This window comes from Canis aureus, chromosome 11, assembly GCF_053574225.1.
Source record: "Canis aureus isolate CA01 chromosome 11, VMU_Caureus_v.1.0, whole genome shotgun sequence".
NCBI lineage: Eukaryota > Metazoa > Chordata > Mammalia > Carnivora > Canidae > Canis > Canis aureus.
In genome coordinates this window covers 70873241-70891983 of record NC_135621.1, presented here as the reverse complement: position 1 = coordinate 70891983, position 18743 = coordinate 70873241, and the positions used below count along the sequence as shown (strand labels likewise).

At 54.6% G+C, this 18743-nt stretch overlaps 1 protein-coding gene across 2 annotated transcripts in view; it reads right to left on the bottom strand.

Annotated features, from left to right (window-relative positions):
- ANTXR1 (ANTXR cell adhesion molecule 1) overlaps positions 1 to 18743 on the bottom strand; it is a 197460-nt gene that overhangs the window by 64725 nt on the left and 113992 nt on the right. The window contains exon 13 of one of the 2 annotated variants that reach the window (XM_077915703.1): positions 9467 to 9562. The exons of the other annotated variant lie outside the window; for it this stretch is intronic. Coding sequence (XP_077771829.1) covers positions 9467 to 9562 — 96 coding nt within the window. The remainder of the gene's footprint in view (positions 1 to 9466; positions 9563 to 18743) is intronic. 2 annotated transcript variants of the gene reach the window in all.

Here is an 18743-nt window from a genome sequence, read left to right as displayed (position 1 = left end):
GGCCTCCTCCTAACAGCGCTGCCCTCGACTGGATACGCGGGGGGGTGTTGTTGCTTCAGGTCACACCTTCCTGTTGAGGACACCGGCTCTGAAAGCGCTCCAGTCTAAACATCAGGATGTCCCCTGCTTTATTGTCGGGACCCGTGGGACCGCCAGAGCTGGAGTGTCCCGTTCTGGGGACACGGAACCGCCCCGAGGAGGCGCCCGGCTCTGCTCCCGAGCCCTGTCTTGCCCCCTGCAGCCGGCATCCGTGTGCAGAGCGCAGGGGCCGGAGCTTGGACCGAGCCCCAGGGTGGTCCCAGCCACGGGGGTCCCCGGGTTTCAGGGGCACGGATCCGAGCTTCGGCGGTGCGCACCGTCGGCAGTTGGCTCACCGAAGCGTGTCCTTCTCCCGCACTGGACCCCGGGCCCTAGGAGACATGGGCGTGCTTGGCCAGCTTCTGTCTCCGACACATGGCTCGGGGAGTTCCTCAGTCCCCACCTCTGGGGACACCGGGCGTGCACTGCTGCGGAGGAGACCGTAAAGGAAGCATTCCTCAGTATTCTAGACTTCCTCGCCTTTCAAATAAGCACGCCAGTGACGCAAGATTCAGGCCTGGCCTCTCAACCGTCTGTATAGAGGCTTCTTTACTAGTTAAGACACCACCAGCGCCAACCGCCGAGAGGCGGCTGTGACACTTAGATACATCACGAGGCTCTCATTAGGGTCACAGGTGGGATTTATATTAATTGCCATATTTTACTGGCCACATCTATATCCCATTCTAGTCCCTAACCCCAGTCTCCAAATACATTCAGTTGCCTGGAGTTCAAGAGTCCGCCTTCCAAGCGTTGTGTCCCAAACTCAATTTCTAATAAGGCTTCCTGAAAATTTGAAAGTGACAAGTACAGTCTCTTTTGGGACCACAAGGTATGTAATATGTGAATTTGTTCACATGTGGTAGGTAACTGGGCATAAAATCAGTAAACTATGACATCATGTTACTGCAAAATTTGATTTTTCATGAGCTAAAGGAGAATATATATATATATGTATGTATGTGTATATAGATGTATGTGAAAATGTCATATGTGTGTATTAATTTTCTGTGTGGTAAAAGTCACACAGCACAACATTAAACTTTTCAAAGTGTGAGGGGCTTATACTTGGTGCCGCTGAGTAGCCTTGGGTGAATGTGTAGATTCTGCCCAGCTGGCAGCAGTGACCTGGAGGGAGATGCAAAACCCCACACGCCACATCCGTTTTCTCACTCCCGTCCACCGCCGTCCATGCCGTGTGCGCTGAGCTCCGAGCCTCTGTCCTGGTCCTAAGAGCCCAGGGACTGAGGGAAGGAGAGGCTTATGCGGATGGAGGAGAAGCTCACGAGGCAACGAGAGAAGGTGGGGCATCGGGAGACCAAGGGGAGCAAGGGTGCCCGCACCCAGCTTCATCAGAGGCCGCATTGAAGAACCAAAAGAAAGGAGAACGGGGTGGATGTTTGCTTCGAAGAGGATTAGAGGCATGCGCCCTGGATGAAGAAGGCTCTGATGCCATGAGCAGCAGAGAACTTCCATGCCATTCGGTCTTAGAGTCCCACACATAGTCCTTTTTGTTATGAAAAGAAGGGCCTGGCAACACAACAGAAGCTGGATTCCTATTTTAAGCTGGTGCAGAAGGAATAACAAGACAATGAGTCACAGCCATCCACCTCTGGTGTCGTGACACTTTGTCCTAGGAATGTCCTTCCTTCCGTCCTGTCTCTAACTCAAAGCCACAGCGCTCCATCATACTCACATGCACCGGGAAACTGCGGGTGTTTGTTTTTTACAAATCAAGGCAAAGTGGTAGGTTTACCGTAGCTTAATTTAAACGAAGGACTTAGGATGCTCAACATGGTGGCACTTTCATGGAGTTAATTACTAATTTTTTTAAAGTGCGTTGTTTTATTAGACTGCATGGCTTTGGATGTTCTGCTCTAAACTCATTGCCCCCATGAGTCCTGTTATTTTTGTGAGGCCAAAAATTCCATCATGCGGGGATATTTTCAGGAACACATGTTATAGGAGAAATGATGGTGTTTGGAGAATTTTCGATGTACCTGCTATTTAACAACTGTTGTTTGCTTTGGAGAGAACGCAGGACCTGCTGGCTGTGCCTGACCTCCTTATCTAATTTCTGGTCTTTGTGCTTTCCATCTGTGTTGTAAAACCTCAAGGAATCTGAGTAATAATATCTCTTGGGTTTTGGTAATTTTGGAGTGTGAGCTCATGGGTCGTTTGCATTTACCTACGGGAATCCGGTGAGGATTGAGTTGAGGGCTCAACCTGTCAGAGAGGATTTGAGTTTCCTTCTGCAGATTCCTAAATACTTCCAAACTGACCATGTTTCTTAGTGTGCAATTTACGGAACCACAGGTAAGATTCCACATTTGAATTCTAAAACAGAGGTCATAGTTTTGAATTCTTAGGGGCACACACACATACACCAAACCCACGGCCCATCCTTCTACACAAGTTCCTAGCTTTAGGCAGAGGACTCCATTCCAACTCCCACACTTTTATGGGCCTATATAAGACTATTATTAAACTAAATGTCTAGGTTATTGAGATCAGAAAACCTCCCGCCCCTAGGACTGCCACTGCTTTAGGGTCAACAAACCATCTGATTTCCAGATCTTTCTTTGTTTTGGCCCCGGAAATGTCCTCGATTTTCTTATAAGCCTGGATATGTATTTGAAACAGATTTTATTATTATTTTTTCTTCTAGGAGCTTTTCGCTGCCCGCCCCTCCGCCCCTTCGTTTTGCTATTTAGTCCTCGCTGTATCACCATCAAAAGTAATTTCTTTTTCACAAATGTTTGTTTCTTGCATGCTCGGAGGGATTGGCTCCAATAAATATCGTATGTGGATGGCCAACGTTTTTTGGGGTCTTAGATTTAAAACGCTGCTTGTTATCCTGAGACTTTTGGCCTTCTGGCCTCACAGGTTCTGTGTGAGGAGAAGCCATCAGAATGGAGCTGTGTCAAGAAGAAATGCCAGCCGAGCCCTGAACGCCATCTAAGAGGAGCTTTAATATCACAAGTGGAAGGGGATGCTCGCTCTCCTGCTCTAAGTTCTAGACTAACTTTATCATAACTGTTCTTCTCGTTAAAATTCAAAAGCCAAGGGAAAATGGGCATCTTGATATGGAAGACAACCAGGAAGTATGAAATGCTAGCTGGTGGCAGAAAGGTGGATCTTTCTACTCTAGGAACAACATAAATGTCATGGAAACCTCGCAGCTGATTGGAGGGGGTTAGTGCCGGCCAAGTACCGCCCGTCCCCAGGAACTGGACACTGTAGTTTAGCAAAGGCTATAGTGCCAAGGGTGTTGATCTAGAATGTAGCACAAGAAATTTGCAAAGAAATGAGGTCAACTTTTTTCTTTTTTGCATTCGGGACTCAAATTTCAAATGTTTCTGGCCCTCCTGACTCATTTCTCTTAACACTTAACTCCCTGATTTGCCTTAGGGTGAGCGCCTCGGTAACTAAAGTGAGAGCAGGGAGGGCAGGCATGGACACCTTATTGATCAGGCCTCCGTGGCTCACATGACCACTTAGAAGAATAGCTGTGCATATTCTCCAACACAGGACATGTCACGGTCACTGCAAAACTCTATTAAGTGAAACAGAAGAAATCCATGAATTCAGATTCCCTGGGGCTTGGGGGGGAGGGCTGTCTGGGCTGCCGAGGTTCCGGGCAAGGTGATTCCAGCCACAGGCGGTGCCTATGGGATCTGCGCAGGGCACACAGAGAACAAGGGAGGCTTGACGACGTTCACAGCACGTCAAGCTTGTTGGCCCCGACGCAGCCTCTGAGCGGGCCAGGAAAGAGACCGCATCTCAGAGCTCAGGAATCCGCTCTTTCCACTGCTTGGCTACGTTTCCCTAACAGTCTTTGGTTGAATATTCATGCCCTTCCAGGTGTCAGTACATCAACAGGTATTTGGAAGGGCGGGGAGATGGGGATAGGCCGCGGAAGGGTTCCAGGGTAAAATAAGTCTGGACCCTCACAACACAAATTACCTCATTAAATGCTCTGAGAAGTCCTACAGTGAAGACAGCCATTCAATTAAGTTTAACGGTGTTTTTCAAACTTCTTGTCTAAACACCCCTGTTCTCCAGGATACCCGTTCACGTCTTGTAGGTACCACGTGGTACACCATGGTACACAGCTGGGGAGTGCTGTCCCGGATTCCTTACACCATGTGATCCTCAGGTCGTTCCAATGTACAACCAGGTTTGAGAACCACAGGCCAGGGACTCTCGGAAAGGGAGGAGTGGATTCACTTACAGAAGGTTAGAATATAAAGAAGGGACTTTAGAAGCGAGATGGTTCCAATTTTCAAATTTTACAAGTGAGGAAATTAAGGTGAAGGGGTTCACCCCATCCCGGAAGTGAAGAGGAAGAGACCTCGTGGAGCCCCATTAACCCCGTTAATGACAGCTTGCCACTCTTCATCTCGCCCCGCAGGCCTGGGGCTGCGGGTGGGTGGGTTAAAGGCAAGTCGCAAGGCCAGGCTGGCAGGGACGAGGGAGGCCACGAAGCAAGGCGGAGAGAGGACCGACTGGGGGTGTGGGGTGTGGGGTGCGGAGCTCCAGAGGGGAGGGCAGGCCAGGGCAGAGGGCTGTGCGCCTGTCAGAAAGAATCTCATAAGCTGCAGAGTGACGAGTGTCCAGATGGGAATGGGTGGCGGCTAGAAAGGGATCCAGGAAGCATGAGGAGTCTGGGCCCGAGATGCATGCCTAAGGGGTTGCTGGCACCAGCCGGGTTTCTATTAAACAAACTCTCGGTAAATCCCTTTGCTGATGTTAAACTCGGCTGTCCAGCCCTGCACATGAAACGTTACGCCTAAAACTCCGGAAAGCATTCTTTGAAGACTTTAGTTCTACCTCAATAAGGCATATCGACTTCCCGATCAGTATTTGTCCCTCGCAGTTTGTCACCGGAGATGTCGAAGGGACTTAATTTGTTGAACTGTTCTTGAGATTCAGTAAAGTGCACGAAACATGATCTTTTGTGCTCTGCTTTAAAAACTCTCCCTAAGACATGTACGAAGACACTGAAAACAAAAGAGAGCAGAATTTTGCTTCTATAGAGGGAGGAACTCTGGATGCATGCACACTAGCCTCTCCCTACAAACGGAGTAAAAATATTTGCCTTTATTTGAACAAAAATACAGTGACTTGATCACACCTAAATGGCATGGTTTGATTCGTTGGATTTTATGAAAACAGTAGCTTTATAGCTACTGGATCTCTTTTGTTTTCTTTCTAAGCGTGCTTAAAAAATGCATAAACTTTTCATCTAAATCTTAATCTAAAGATTTTCTTTAGAAAATCTTATCATCCTAAAGTCTTAAAACTTAGGATCATCCTAAAGTCTTAAAACTATCATCTTAAATCTAAAACTTATCATCTTAACCATTTTTAAGGGAATGGTTCACGGCACTGTTAACGTTTATTCGCGTTGTGACGCAGCCAATTTCCAGAACTTTTTCATCTGGCAAAACGAAACAAGATCTTTTTCTATGGGCTTCCGGATGCCCTATTAACCTCCCAACAATACGGGCACATGTCTACGATTTTACTTAAGAGGCAGATATAAGTGCCTTTTGTGATGGAATCTGACGCGTCTACAACATGACGCGTAACATCCATGTAATTTATGAGATTTTCTGGAATAGCCTGGGGCGCTCACATCACCAACTCACTGTCGACGACGGTTTTCTCTCCACACCCACACCATTCAGAACATTTACTCTTCTGATATATTTTTGGCTCCTTTTTCTGTTTGTTTTGTTCCATGACCCTCTTCTCATTCTCATTTCCTTATCTTCTTCTTTTTTTGAGTTCAACTGGGAGATTTTAATAATACGGGCCCCAACTTAGGAGTAGATGGAGTGGCCAGCGCACGACCGAAGGGGAACTGCAATGGCCCTTGTGGAACCGAGGGAGGACTCTACTGCTTTCTGGTAAAATATTGGCCCTTTTTGCAAATGCGAATAAGCCCAGCGGGTACAGTTCCAAGCCCGGCGCTCTCTCGTGTGGGCGTTTCTGCGCCAGTGAATACAGGTAGGAGTCTTAGAAGTCAAAGGTTTACCTGGGGATCCCCAGGGCCAAGCTGGGAAACACTAAAAGGCTGTGATCCAGGGTCTGGCCAATAGCTTCTCTCTCTCCATCAGTCACGACTGAGAGATTAATTACCCCGTGCTCTGTGGGCACTAAGTTACCCCCCAGGCTCCATCTAGCAGGAGGATAAGAGCCCAGAGGGAGGGGGCTCCTTCGGGGAAGGCAGAGGCAGTGGACGGGTAGGGGCGGCCACTCTTCTCGTATCTTGTCCCAGACAGGGTCGGCAGGAAGCAAGGATGCCGAGGCAGAGGGCAGGCCTGACAGTCGCCGCTACGTCTGGTCTGGTCCTCCTGGTCATTACGTTCTAAAATGCTCTCTATGATCATTAGTAAATAGCCCTTGTGCCCCAGGACTTTGTGGACGGGCCCCCACCCTTGCCCCATATGCAGCTACTAAAGGGTTAATGTTTGGCTCAGCTGGGGCGGGGATCCTTATAGGTGGTTACATATTTTGTGCATCGAGCTCCCGGAGGAGACTCTGCAGGGAGACAAGCCTCTCATACTCCGCATTTCACCAGGCCCTTCTGCTCCTTGCCTGTTTCCCCATCACCATGAAGCCGCTGTAGTACCAGGTCATGGGGCATTTCCTACACTTGGGGTGGGGTGGGGTGGGGGGGATGACTGGGGAAGGTCTCAGGACCATCCTGCACAAGGATGCCCTGGGCCAGCCCCGGGACTGTGGGTAGGGATGCTGCCCGCAGGGGAGAGAAACTTCCCGCATCCTCTGAACCAGAATCTTGGGATGGTGGTGGTGGCGGTGGTGGTGGGGTGATGTTTGCCGTCCTTCCTGTGCACTCCCTTTAGGAAACACATGACTTTATCCTGTCTCCTTAGATGTCGTCACTCTTCAAGAAAGCCAGGGGTCAACAAGTAGTTTTTTTGGGGGGTGTAACGAGCAGCAGAGCCCTGGCCAGCTTTCAGAAATAGGGGCGAGGGCAGTTTTCATAGACACCATAAACAGGAAAATGAATCTCCAAGATCTTTCCTTGTAAAGGAATCCTCGGGGACTCACGAAATCAGATCGCATTAGCACATCCTGGCCTCCTTCCGAAGCAACACGGGCTGTAGCGGATAAATTCATTGAAAAATATTTTGAGTATGGCAAGAACAATCTGGCCTTGGGTGACACTGCTTCCAGCCACGTGAGACATCAATTCAGAGACATCTCCCTGGAAATTAAAACCACAGTGAAATATCCCCTCCACCGGTCAGAACGGTCGGCCACCATCAAGAGACAAAAGATAACAAACACCGGCGAGGACGTGGCGAGAGGGGACCACTTGGGCACCGCTGGTGGGGATGGAAATCGGAGCCCGGAGGTTCCTTGGAAAAATTGAAAATAGAACTCCCGTGCGACCCCGCAGGCCCGCTTCCCGGGGGGAGCTCGGGAGGAGACACAATCATCATCCTGGAGAGGCACCTGCCCCTCCGCAGGCCGCGACGCTGCTCGCAGGAGCCGAGGCATGGAAACAGCCCGGGCGTCCGTCGTCGGGCGAATGGGGGAGACGGCTGCATGGTACAGACCACCGGGCACACACGCCGGACGGAGCGTGTCCAGCCGCGATACAGAAGGGGCTCTTGCCACGCGCAGCCCCCTGGACACAGCTTGAGGCCATCGCGCCGAGTGGGGCAGGTCACACGGAGCGACACAAGTACTGTGGGATGCTCTGACATGTGGAATCTAAAAAAACCAAAAAACCCCAACGTCCTAGAAACAGACGGGACTGTGATCGCCGGAGGGGGTGTCGGGGGGAGAGGGAGTAACGGGCCTGACGGCGGCCACAGCTAAGAACGCCGAGTGCTGCGTCCACGCGGACGTCCGGATGCGTGACCCACCTGAGACCCTCGTCGCAGACCTCGGGCCTCCACTAGGCCCCGTGTCCGTGGTATCTCAGTAGCACCCCACGGCAGCCCACGCCCGCCAGGGTCCATGCAGCCTCACGGAACGCGGCCCCATACTCCTGTTGCAGTAGGTACCATGTGGGGCCGTTGCTTGGGGCGGGGGGTGGCCGCTGACTCCTCCGGCCTCGCCTCTGCCGTCAGGTCAGCGCCTGGTTCTCCTCGTTGCACGCCGAGGGGTTGCCTACGGTGCCCTGAGCCCTTGGCAGGGCCGGTCCCGCCCGCGGGCATCTGCTCTGGGCAACGTGGGGGACCGGGGGGGGGGGGTGACCAGGCTGGGGACCGGGCAGGGACTGGGCAGGGGACCAGGTGGGGGACCGGGTGCCACTGCGAGGTCACCACCTGCTGCCCCTACTTTGGAGCCCCCTGCAAACAGTCGTTGAATTTTTTTGTTTCTTCCCATCAGAATTTCAGGCTGGGGAACATGCTTGTGCTGGACTCGGCCCGGAAAGCGCGGCGGCCGCCCCGGCCCTCCCCTCCCCTCCCCTGCCCTCCCTTCCCTGTGCACCGCCTCGAACCCGCCACCAACAGCGGGAAGGAGCGCGGAGCCCTGCGGCCTGCACCTGCCACCTGAGGCCGGCACCTGTCCGGCTCCTGCACGCGCGTGTGACCCGCCGGACCGTGTCCCCTGCACACCCCGGGCAGTGGAGGGGCCGGAGGGCTTCGCCGCGCTCCGAGTCTGCGGGGGAAGCAGGATCGGAAAGTGGGGTGTTGGGGTTTTTCCCCTTTATTTGGATATGACTGTTTGGACTTCCCCTGGTCGGGGGCGCGGGGCCTGAGCGGATGAGCGGCCACGTTTCGCTGGGGTGCAGCAGGTGACAGCGGGCGACCCGGCCCGAGGCTGTCGGCGGAGGGGGGGGGGACGCCGGCCACGGCCCCGCGGTGGCTCCTGACGGGTGACTGTGACGGGGACGGGGTGGGTTTCCCGGACCCTGAAGCCAGAGTGCGTAGACCCGGGCAGGGCCTGCAGGGCACGCGGCCTGCGGACGTCAGCTACCGCGAGCGAAGCAGGGGGCACTTACTATTATGAGAAATAAGGGGCCGGAGGAGGCCCTGTCTCAGGTGGGCGACCGGCTGCCAAGGCCAGAGTGGCCGTGGAAGCCCATTGGCTGGTGCAACTCTGCACGCGTGACGTGGGCACGTCTGACACACGGTTCACAGCATCCTCAGCGCTGCAGCCCCGTGGCTACGGGGACGCTGTGCCCACTGACCGTCTCACCCCCGCCCGCACCACCCCCAGCGACCGGCCGCCCGCCGAGCCACGCGGCCTACGCCACCTTGGTCTCCCTTGTAGGAGCATCTGCCCCTAGACCCCTTCAAAAAGGTTCTGGTCACCGTCTCCGGCTCCCGGGCCTGCGGGCCTTGTGTCACCTTGGGCTCGGGGCCCGGGCCGCGGGGGCGGCGCTCGGGGCACTTACCACGGTGCAGCACAGGGGCCAGAACCACCAGAGGAGAGCCAGGGCCAGCAGCAGGAACAGGATCAGCAGGGCGATTGCCAGGATGGAGCCGTCCGACTGTGGGGCCGAGAGAGAGGACGGTCAGCAGCGGGCCGGCCTGTGCGCTGTGGCCACCCGGGCCCCGGCCTGCCCCGTGGGCCACACGCTCCCCGTGGCCAGCTCTCTGCAGAAGGCCCGGCTCCCGGGGCCACCACGCTGGTGACATCCTCCCCCTCTGCACCTGCCCTCAGCCCCGCCGCTCTGGACTCACCCCACACATGCTCGGCCCCCCCCTCCGGAGCCCATCCACGGGCGAGGCCCAGAGCCAGCGCACAGCACGGGGTGGGGACACGGATTCGGGGCGGGGGCCGACACAGACCCCAGAGGCCAGGGCGGAGGCAGCTGAGTCACCAGCGCTGCCAGGCTCGGGCCAGGGGCTGAGGCGGGCGCCCGGGACGAGCGTTGCCCCTTTCGAACGTGCCCAGCCTGGTCCTGAAAGTTCGCGTGCTTGCCCGGGCCCGCGAGGGCTGCTAACCTCTAGCAAACCGAGGTCCCCGTCGGGTCGGGATGGCAGGGCCGCCGGCCCGAGGGGACACACTGACGTCTCCCCCGCCCAACCCGGCCGCAGGCAGCGGAAAGGGAAGGAGTTTTGGGGGGTGTGGGTGGGGGCGGGCAGGGCGCGGAGCCAACTGTCACGGGCGCGACCGTCACGTCCTGTTTCTGAGGACAGCCGGGAGCCCCTCCTGGAGCCCTCCCACCCCGGTAGTCGGCACGTTGGCACCTCCATGTCCTGTTCAGTGAGGGAGTGGCTGCTGGTGCAGCCACCGAGCCTCTGGCCACCGTGTGGACGCTGCTGTCCAGCGATATTGAGACGACACGCGAAAGCGTTCCTGATAGTGACTGGGCTCCTGGATAAAGGTCAGGAGTGAGAGGGAAGGACTGAGGGGGCTGTGCTAAAATATTTATAGTGGTTTCGCAGATAGTGGGTTTATGTAATTTTCTTAAAAAAAAAAAATCGGTCTTGGGCGCCCGGGGGGCTCAGCGGTGGAACGTCTGTCTGTCTTGGGGTCAGGGTGTGACCCCGGGTCCTGGGATCGAGTCCTGCGTCGGGCTTCCCGCAGGGAGCCTGCTTCTCCCTCTGCCTGTGTCTCTGCCTCTCTGTGTATCTCAGGAATCAATAAATTTTTTAAAATCTTAAAAAAAATCTTTCTTTCTTTCTTTCTTTCTTTCTTTCTCTTTCTCTCTTTCTCTCTTTCTTTCTTTCTTTCTTTCTTTCTTTCTTTCTTTCTTTCTTTCTCTTAATCAGTAGTAAGAAGATAAACTACTGAAGTTGTTTTTTAAAATCCATCCCTGGGCCCCCCTACTTTGGCGTCCGAGCTCTCCTGTCCCAGAGGCCCTTACCCAGGCCCGGAGGACCCACGGGTGTATGGAGGGGCTCCAAGGGGACAGGAGCGCGTGACGCCCTCAAAGTTACACCCGTGATCTTCTTGGCCCGTGTCTGTCTCCAGGGGGGACCACGGGCCGCACGATGAGGGGCTCGGAGCTGCCACCAGCCCCCAGCCCGTGATGAGGCCCGAGGCTGGGTGGCCTGTTGAGGGTGAGCGCAGCAGGTCAGTGGCACCCTCGGGACCGGACTCCCTCCCACTCCTGGGGCTCAGCGGGGCTACTGGAAGCTGTTTTTTTTTTTTTTTTTTTTAATTTTTATTTATTTATGATAGGCACACAGTGAGAGAGAGAGAGAGAGAGGCAGAGACACAGGCAGAGGGAGAAGCAGGCTCCATGCACCGGGAGCCCGACGTGAGATTCGATCCCGGGTCTCCAGGATCACGCCCTGGGCCAAAGGCAGGCGCTAAACCGCTGCACCACCCAGGGATCCCTGGAAGCTGTTTAAAGGCAGCTCTGAGTCCCTGGAATGTCTTGGACCGAAGAGCCAGGAGCTAAGTATCCTGGTCCAACGGGCGGGGGCTTGGGAAGGCTGACTGTCCCCGGGAGGGTGCGGCCTCAAGGCAGGTGCAGCGGCGGGTGGGGCGGGAGCCCCGGGGGCCCAGGGCGTGGACTCGAGCACTGCAGCACATCGAGCAGACTTCCCAGCCTCCCGGACGGTTGAGGGTGACTCCTAACCCTTCAGGCTCTGCACCCCCAAAAGGAGACCGGAAGTCTTAGTCGCCCCGCTGCACGGCCGGGGGGACAAAGGAGCGCCCTAAGGTGCCAGCGGGCGGGCGGCACGGAAGCTATGGGGCCAAGCGCCGCCCTGCCTGTCCCCCTCCCACTGCGGCGAGGGGAGAGGAAGCTTGTGCCCTGGGGGGAACCCCGGCAGCACCGAGATGCACCTGCGGGTGGCTCTCCCCCAGCCAGGTGGGTCTGCTCCGCCCAGGATGGAGCGGGGAGGAAGGGCGCGGTTGGACAGACCAGGTGCTCGAGGGCGGCCGGGGAGGCTGCACAAGCGGGACCCACGTGCAGGGGCCGCGTGTGATTCAACAGCGAACCCCCCGCACCCCGCACCTGCCAGGTGGTGAACAGCACAGATGGTCTCTCTGAAGGAACTCACATTCTGGTGGAACGAGGAGGAGGAGGAGGAGGATTGTCATTAGCACGACTCACCTATACGGAGCGCTCGCTGCGAGCCGGGGGCTGCCCTACGCGCTAGCAGCTTTCCCTTGGCAGCCCCTGTGACTCTCATCAACTACCTTAGGAATTTAATTATATTATTTCTAGGGCTGCCCGGGGGGCTCAGTGGTTGAGCATCTGCCTTCGGCGCAGGGCGTGACCCCGGGGTCCTGGGATCGAGTCCCGCGTCGGGCTCCCTGCAGGGAGCCTGCTTCTCCCTCCCTCGGCCTGTGTCTCTGCCCCTCTCTCGGTGTCTCTCATGAATAGATAAATAAAATCTTTTAAAAAAGAGAGAGAGAAATATCTGCCCTTTAAAGACTAGGCCTGAAGCATCCGCATGAGAGATTAAACCATATTTTTAACGGCTGCACCTGCTCCGAGGGAAGCCTCGGCCCGTGGCCCGGTGTGGATCAAGGGGTCACACGGGTGACGCTGTATTTCAGAGCGAAGTCAGCGAGGGATGAGCCCACAGCGCAGGCCCCCCCCCGCAACCGTCCTGGTTTGGAGCTTCGATCACCCGCGTGCCGTGGGACTGACCACTCGCGTGAAGACGTCCCGTTAGCCCGCGGCGTGTGTGTCGGCGGCGTACGCAGGGCCGCCCCCGCGCAGGTACTGGGAGCGCTGGAAAGAGTTCAGAGGCCGAGCAAGGCAGCGGACAGGCCGCCAAAGACCGATTCCCACCATTGCTCTCGTCCCGGCAGCCTAACCCTCGACACGAGTTAAATTCTTGTTTTGCTTAGAAAGTGAAAACAAAGTCTAAAAAAACCAAAATGGCTCTTTGATTAGAAAAATATTCATCAGGAGGCGGTGGGCGGTGGGGGGGGGGACGCTCTGGGCTGTGTGACTGGAGCCGCAAGGCGCGTGGGGTGGTGCCTCTCCCAGTCGTGGGGGCGACGATCACCGGGTCCTTTAGGGAAGAGTGTGAAGCCTTCCTAAATCCCACGGCAGGCGGGCTCGGCCCTGCTCCCCCGTGGGCTGCCCCTGCCGCCCCTGCTGCCGCCCCAGGTCCTCCCGGCACAGGCCCCAGGCCCACGGCGACGTGGGGAAACCGATTCCATCCCAGGTTTGAGTTTCCAGCGCGTTCACCGCCACGCTCGGCCGGTCGTTAGCCGACAATAAGGAAGGACCGGTGAGGTCCACGTAGCACTTGGGGGGCGTCTCGCTCCTGGAGACGCACAGATGAGGCATCCTAGGCTTCACCCCGGCGGCCCCTCCGACACCCCCTCCTCTCACGGCTCCCAGGACGGGCCCTCGCGACCGTCTCGATGGGGTCTGGTGACGGCGCGGCCTCCTAGCCGAGGGCTCCCCGCCGGGCTCTGCGGACCCCGAGCATCAACACGGGCTCCCCGAGGTGTGCGGCGCTCACGGCGCCAGGCCAGGCTGCTCTGGGCCGCGGCCCGCGAACCAGTGAGTCAGCAGCGTTACTCTGCGCGTCGAGGGGCCCTTAGCCACACGCGGCCAGAGATTCGACCAGAAAATAGCTGGCGATCCGCTCAAGCTTCTCAAAAGCTGGTGATGCGACTTCCCTGGATCTGGCTGGTGAGGGACGATGGATGCCACAGGCCGTGGCAGGACTGGCGAGCCCCATCCCCTCCTCCCCTCTCCCTCCTCCCCTCTCCCTCCTCCTCCCTCCTCCCCTCTCCCTCCTCCTCCCCCTCCCCTTCCTCCTCCTCCTCCTCTTCCCCCTCCTCCTGGCTCCCTCTCCAGGTGACCATCTGAGGCACTGTGGGGAGGCCCTCGGGGACAGCGACCCTTCGTCCGGGGCCACCCTGGTCTCTGAGCACAACCACGCGGCCACCTGCTGGCTCCCAGCACCGGAGAGGCCAACCTGGTGAGTGGGACGCGTGCGGAGACAAAGAGACTCGTCTCCTCCAGGGAGAGCGGAGGCCCTGGGTGGGGGTGGGGGGAGCCCTGCGCCCCCGGCTGGCTGCGGCCCCTCAGCTCCAGGCCTCCCCGTCCGGGGGCGCAGCTGGCGCTGGGAGGCGTCACATTCCAGAGCTCGGGGTGGAACGCACAAGCATCCCCAGCAGCTGGGCCGAGCTCCGCTTCCTGCCCAGACAAAACTGGCGGACCGTGGGCAGGTTTTATTTTGTAAGATGAAATTTAAGTCATTTTATTGCCGCGGAGACGTTCTGGATGAGCAAGCCCCAGAGACCAAGATTCTCTCTCCCTCTCTCACAGCTTATATATTCTGACTATTATTTCTGGAAGCAACTTCAGCGATTATCTAACTTCTCCACCCAACCCGCCCTGCATTTTACTGGAATTCTATTCTCCTGGCACGTGAGACCCTACGGACTCTCCTGAGTTCCTTCCTCCTATCCGGTTACCCCTTATCCACCTTCCTCACGGGCTGCTCCATGGGCCACAGATGCATTTTTTGGTTTTGTTTTATTTTTGGAAAGGTATATAGTTTTCACTTTGCTCGGAGCGTGTCTGCTTTCTAAATCTGCTTTAAAAAATCATGGTGGGACCCCTGGGGGGCTCAGCGGTTTAGCGCCGCCTGCAGCCCGGGGTGTGATCCTGGAGACCCAGGATCGAGTCCCGCGTCGGGCTCCCTGCATGGAGCCTGCTTCTCCCTCTGCCTGTGTCTCTGCCTCTGTGGGTCTCTCATGAATAAATAAAATCTTTTTAAAAACATCATGGTAAAAAGATACAAGTTGCCATTTTAGGCATTTTTAAAAGTGCACGATTCAGCGGCAGTGCGTAACGGACGATGTCGTGCGACCCGTGGATGCGCAGCTGGCTGCGCTGTGCCCCTGGCGCCCTCCTCCACGGGCCGCCTCTCTGCCTCTCAGAGGTGGGACTCTCACCTCGGGGCCGAGGACTGACCTCTTCATCCCTAGCCTAGATCTCTCCTGACGCTCCGGTCAGGGTCCTTCGACTGCCTGGCAGGTCATACCGATGCCGGAACATCAACGAGGTCAAACGGAGCCCGCTGTTGGCCCGCTCAGGCCTGCTCCGCTCCTCTCCTCACTCCGCGGCAGGACTTGGCGACCTGAGCCCTTCTTGCGCGTGTCCCCGTCTGCTCCCCTGGACACTGCAGATGAGGGTCCGAACAGATTACGTCTTTCCTAGACAGCGGCGGCTCTCATTCCCCACCACCGTCTCGCTGCCCCCAATTCCACCGTCTGCGGCGGCATCTAGAGTCATCCACCCGGAACGCTGCCCTGAAAGCTCTAACAGCTCCTCCTTGTCTGCACGGTTCCGTTAACGTTCGTTCGAGAATTCGATGAAAGGGACGCACCCCTTTGGTCAGAAAAGGACGCGTTCACATGGACACACAGGCTCACAAATTTGCATGACGATTCCAGAGCGTCCATGGAATCCCCAGAGCCCATTACGGGTCCTCGGGTCCTCACGGCGAGGGGCCTTGTACTTCTCCGACCGCCTCTCCTCTCCGCCTCCCTCCTTACACTTCGTGCTTTGACAAGAGTGAACCTGTGCACACCCTGCCGGGCTGTTCTCCCGTGTTCTTCCCCCTGAAACACCCTTTCGTCCTTTCAATGCTGGGGAGGCTGTTTCTCATCTCTCATGTCTTAGCTCAGGCAACCCCGATTCGCTCCTATCTTTTTATTTATTTATTTATTATTTATTTTTTTATTTTTTTGATTCGCTCCTATCTTGTCTTCTCACTGAACACCTACTATGTGCTAGGCCCTCTGCAAGGACTGGCGTACAAGATGGGCTTGGTCTGTGCAATGACAGACCTGTAGTTAAGCACAGACAAGTGAACACTAGCAGTGACCTCTGGTGTGTGCCCTACGTCAGCATCTACCGTGCATGACAGAAATCCTATCACTAGGTGCTCACCTCTCTCCCTTAACTGTAAGCCCCTAGAGGACACAAGTCCGACTTTACTCATTTTGTGACCCTGAGACACAGTACAGCCTTTCAAACATAAAATGACCTGTCACTCAAGTATTTATTAGATGGAGGGAAGTTAGAATCGAGGAGCCTAGTGCCTTTTAACAGCTAGTGGGTGCAGAAACAGCACTGGAGTCAGCGTCCCCCGAGGCTGCTCACATCCCCCTCCGCTGGAAACAGCTCACTAACCTCACTGCAAAGAGCTGGGGCTTTGGAATCAGGAAAGGATATTTAAATCCGAATTCTCCCAATTATTAATATGCAGATTTTAAATGCGTTGCGCAACGTCTCTTAAATTTCCCTTTTGCTACGTAGATGAGGTTGAGATAATTCCTGCTTCCCGGGGTTGATTTGATCCTTAATGGGATAAGAGATGTAAAGATCCTGACACATAGCCATCCTTCAATAGAGGTGATGTCCCTTGTGATTCCCTCTTGCTTCTACGCCCACATCGTGTTCCTAGTGATGTGCCTGGCCTTGGCCTAGGCCAACGAATTTGATTTCTGTAAACAATCTCCCGCTTACTGTGGCTGGAGCTACGAAGTTCGTGGGTGGCCCCAGGTTAGGTATTTGGGAGACCACAGGCCCTTGGATGTCCATACCCGTGTCGGGGAAAGGGAAACCCAAGTGGGTTTCCCAATGGGAAGTTTAATTGCCCCCATTACAGGTGATCAAATATTGATGTTGGTAAAACATAATTACATGATTGATTCATTCATTCCTGTTATGATTCATTCCTGTTACCTGACAGTGATCTGGGCTACAAGTTGCCATAAAATTGATAGACACTGAAGACACTGGATCCCTTAACCCGCAAAGTAGGCAGGATAGAATAAAATATGAGGTGAGAATTACCTAAGCGCTAGTGGAACTCCTTTTAAAAAGTTTGGCCATGAAGTAATGAGGCCGTTCTCGTAGTGAGCGTAGCAAAACCCCCACATCCAGATGAATCTAATTCCCTCCCAACGTAGTGGCTTTGGACACCGGAGACCCTCCAGTGATACAGCCATTGCTCAAAGCAGTGCTGAGACGCCTCCCTTGGAACCGTTTTTGAAACCAATTCATAGGCCACAACAAGAAACTCTTATACCTTCTCAGTCATGCTTCGCTTTTCACCAAGGAGGTTCCCGGCTTGATAAACTACCATTCATCAGACCCGGTTCCCACAACTTTTAGAGGTTGTTTTCATATCAAATGACGATGTGTCCCTATTCCCCTACTGAGGATATTCAAATTCCGTGACTTCGATGTTGAGCTCCTTTCAAAGCAGGAGTGAAGACAGTTGGCTTCGTGACACTGTTGTTGGAGAAAGGACACGGCTTTCCAAGGTAAATATTTTGAAGGGGAAGCAATCCTTTGGACGTGCAAATTCTAGTTTGCTGCAAATCTTAGGACTTTATGCCTTATGTGAATAATACCACCAGGACTTCGATAACCTGTCACTCGTATGCGATTAAGGGGAGATTGATGCCACCCTCCTTCAAACTCAAGCTCTAAGGTCCCGTGTCACGGAAGGACGCCTCGTATCAAGGTTTTCCAGCATCGTCCTGGTCTTCTTGTCACCCCGACCCAGTAGAGACACTTGATCTCACTCTCAACGGTAAGGGTGATGATAAGAAAATCTTGGGTTCATTCAGCACATTCCTTTCTCTCCACAAAATGCATAGAGCTTGCGAATCAAAACCAGTTTTTGGAGAATAATTCAGACAAGATGCAGCTCATTAGTACTCAGGATGCCTTAGCTCCCGTGAGTGGGCTGTTGAAATAGGATTAGATAGTTCCTTAGTAACGTTCAAATATGATGACGCTGGAAGAGAAAGGCTAATTTCTTGTTTTTTCATTTTTCATTTCCTTACGGAGACTGGTCTCTTTGCCTTTAATGTAGCTTTTTATTTAAGGTACGTGCTTAATTGGTTTCCTTGGTCATCCCTCCCAGGTGAGTCAGCATCATCATTACCTATCGCCAGCAAGTAAGCATACCTACTGTGTCCTGTGAGCTGTTGCCTTAGATTATTATAAACTTGGAAAGGTAGAGCCAGGCCTCTGATTTGGGCGGTGCCTCACACACATAGAGGCTCACCAGTGGTGACCGCGATGACCGGTTCTTCAAAACTAGGCCTCTAAACTGAATTACGGAGTATCTGGAAACCAACTAATCACTTCCTGTTGAGTTTCTAACACACAGTCAGCAGCAGGAGACACAGAAAGATGAACACGGTGGGTCTCCACTCCTGGAAGACGTCATCACTGTCCAGGTAGAAGGTCAGGGTCGACTCACAGGGCTCGCTCGAGGAGCAGCACAGGGTATGTGTAGTTAAACTTGAAATGATGCTACAAACCACAGCGCCTGAGCTCAGAGCAGAGTTCCGGAGGCTTGCCAAGGCCAGTGAGGCATCCTGGGGCAGGTCCAGGCAGCACTTGGCAGGCCTAGAAGCCACAGGGAAATCTGGGTAGGTGGAGAGCAGGAGAGGGCATTCCAGAAGGAAAGTGAAATGTGATCAAAGGCACAGAAGTCGGGGCGGACATCCCTTTACTCAGAGCAAGGAAGCATGGAATGCAAAATTTCGCTCATCGTCAAACATTTTTATCTATTAGGAACCAACGCGTTCACAGATTTTACCTCCAGTAAGTGGAGGTCAACCAAGGTTGCCAGATTGGATTCTGGTAGCAGCGGCATTTGTTAGTCATTTAGGTTGAGTTTGTACTTTTATATGCAATCTCAAAACCTTGAGCTTCTAGGTATCTTTTCCAATTCCATGAATTTGGACAATGAAGGTAAAAGAAA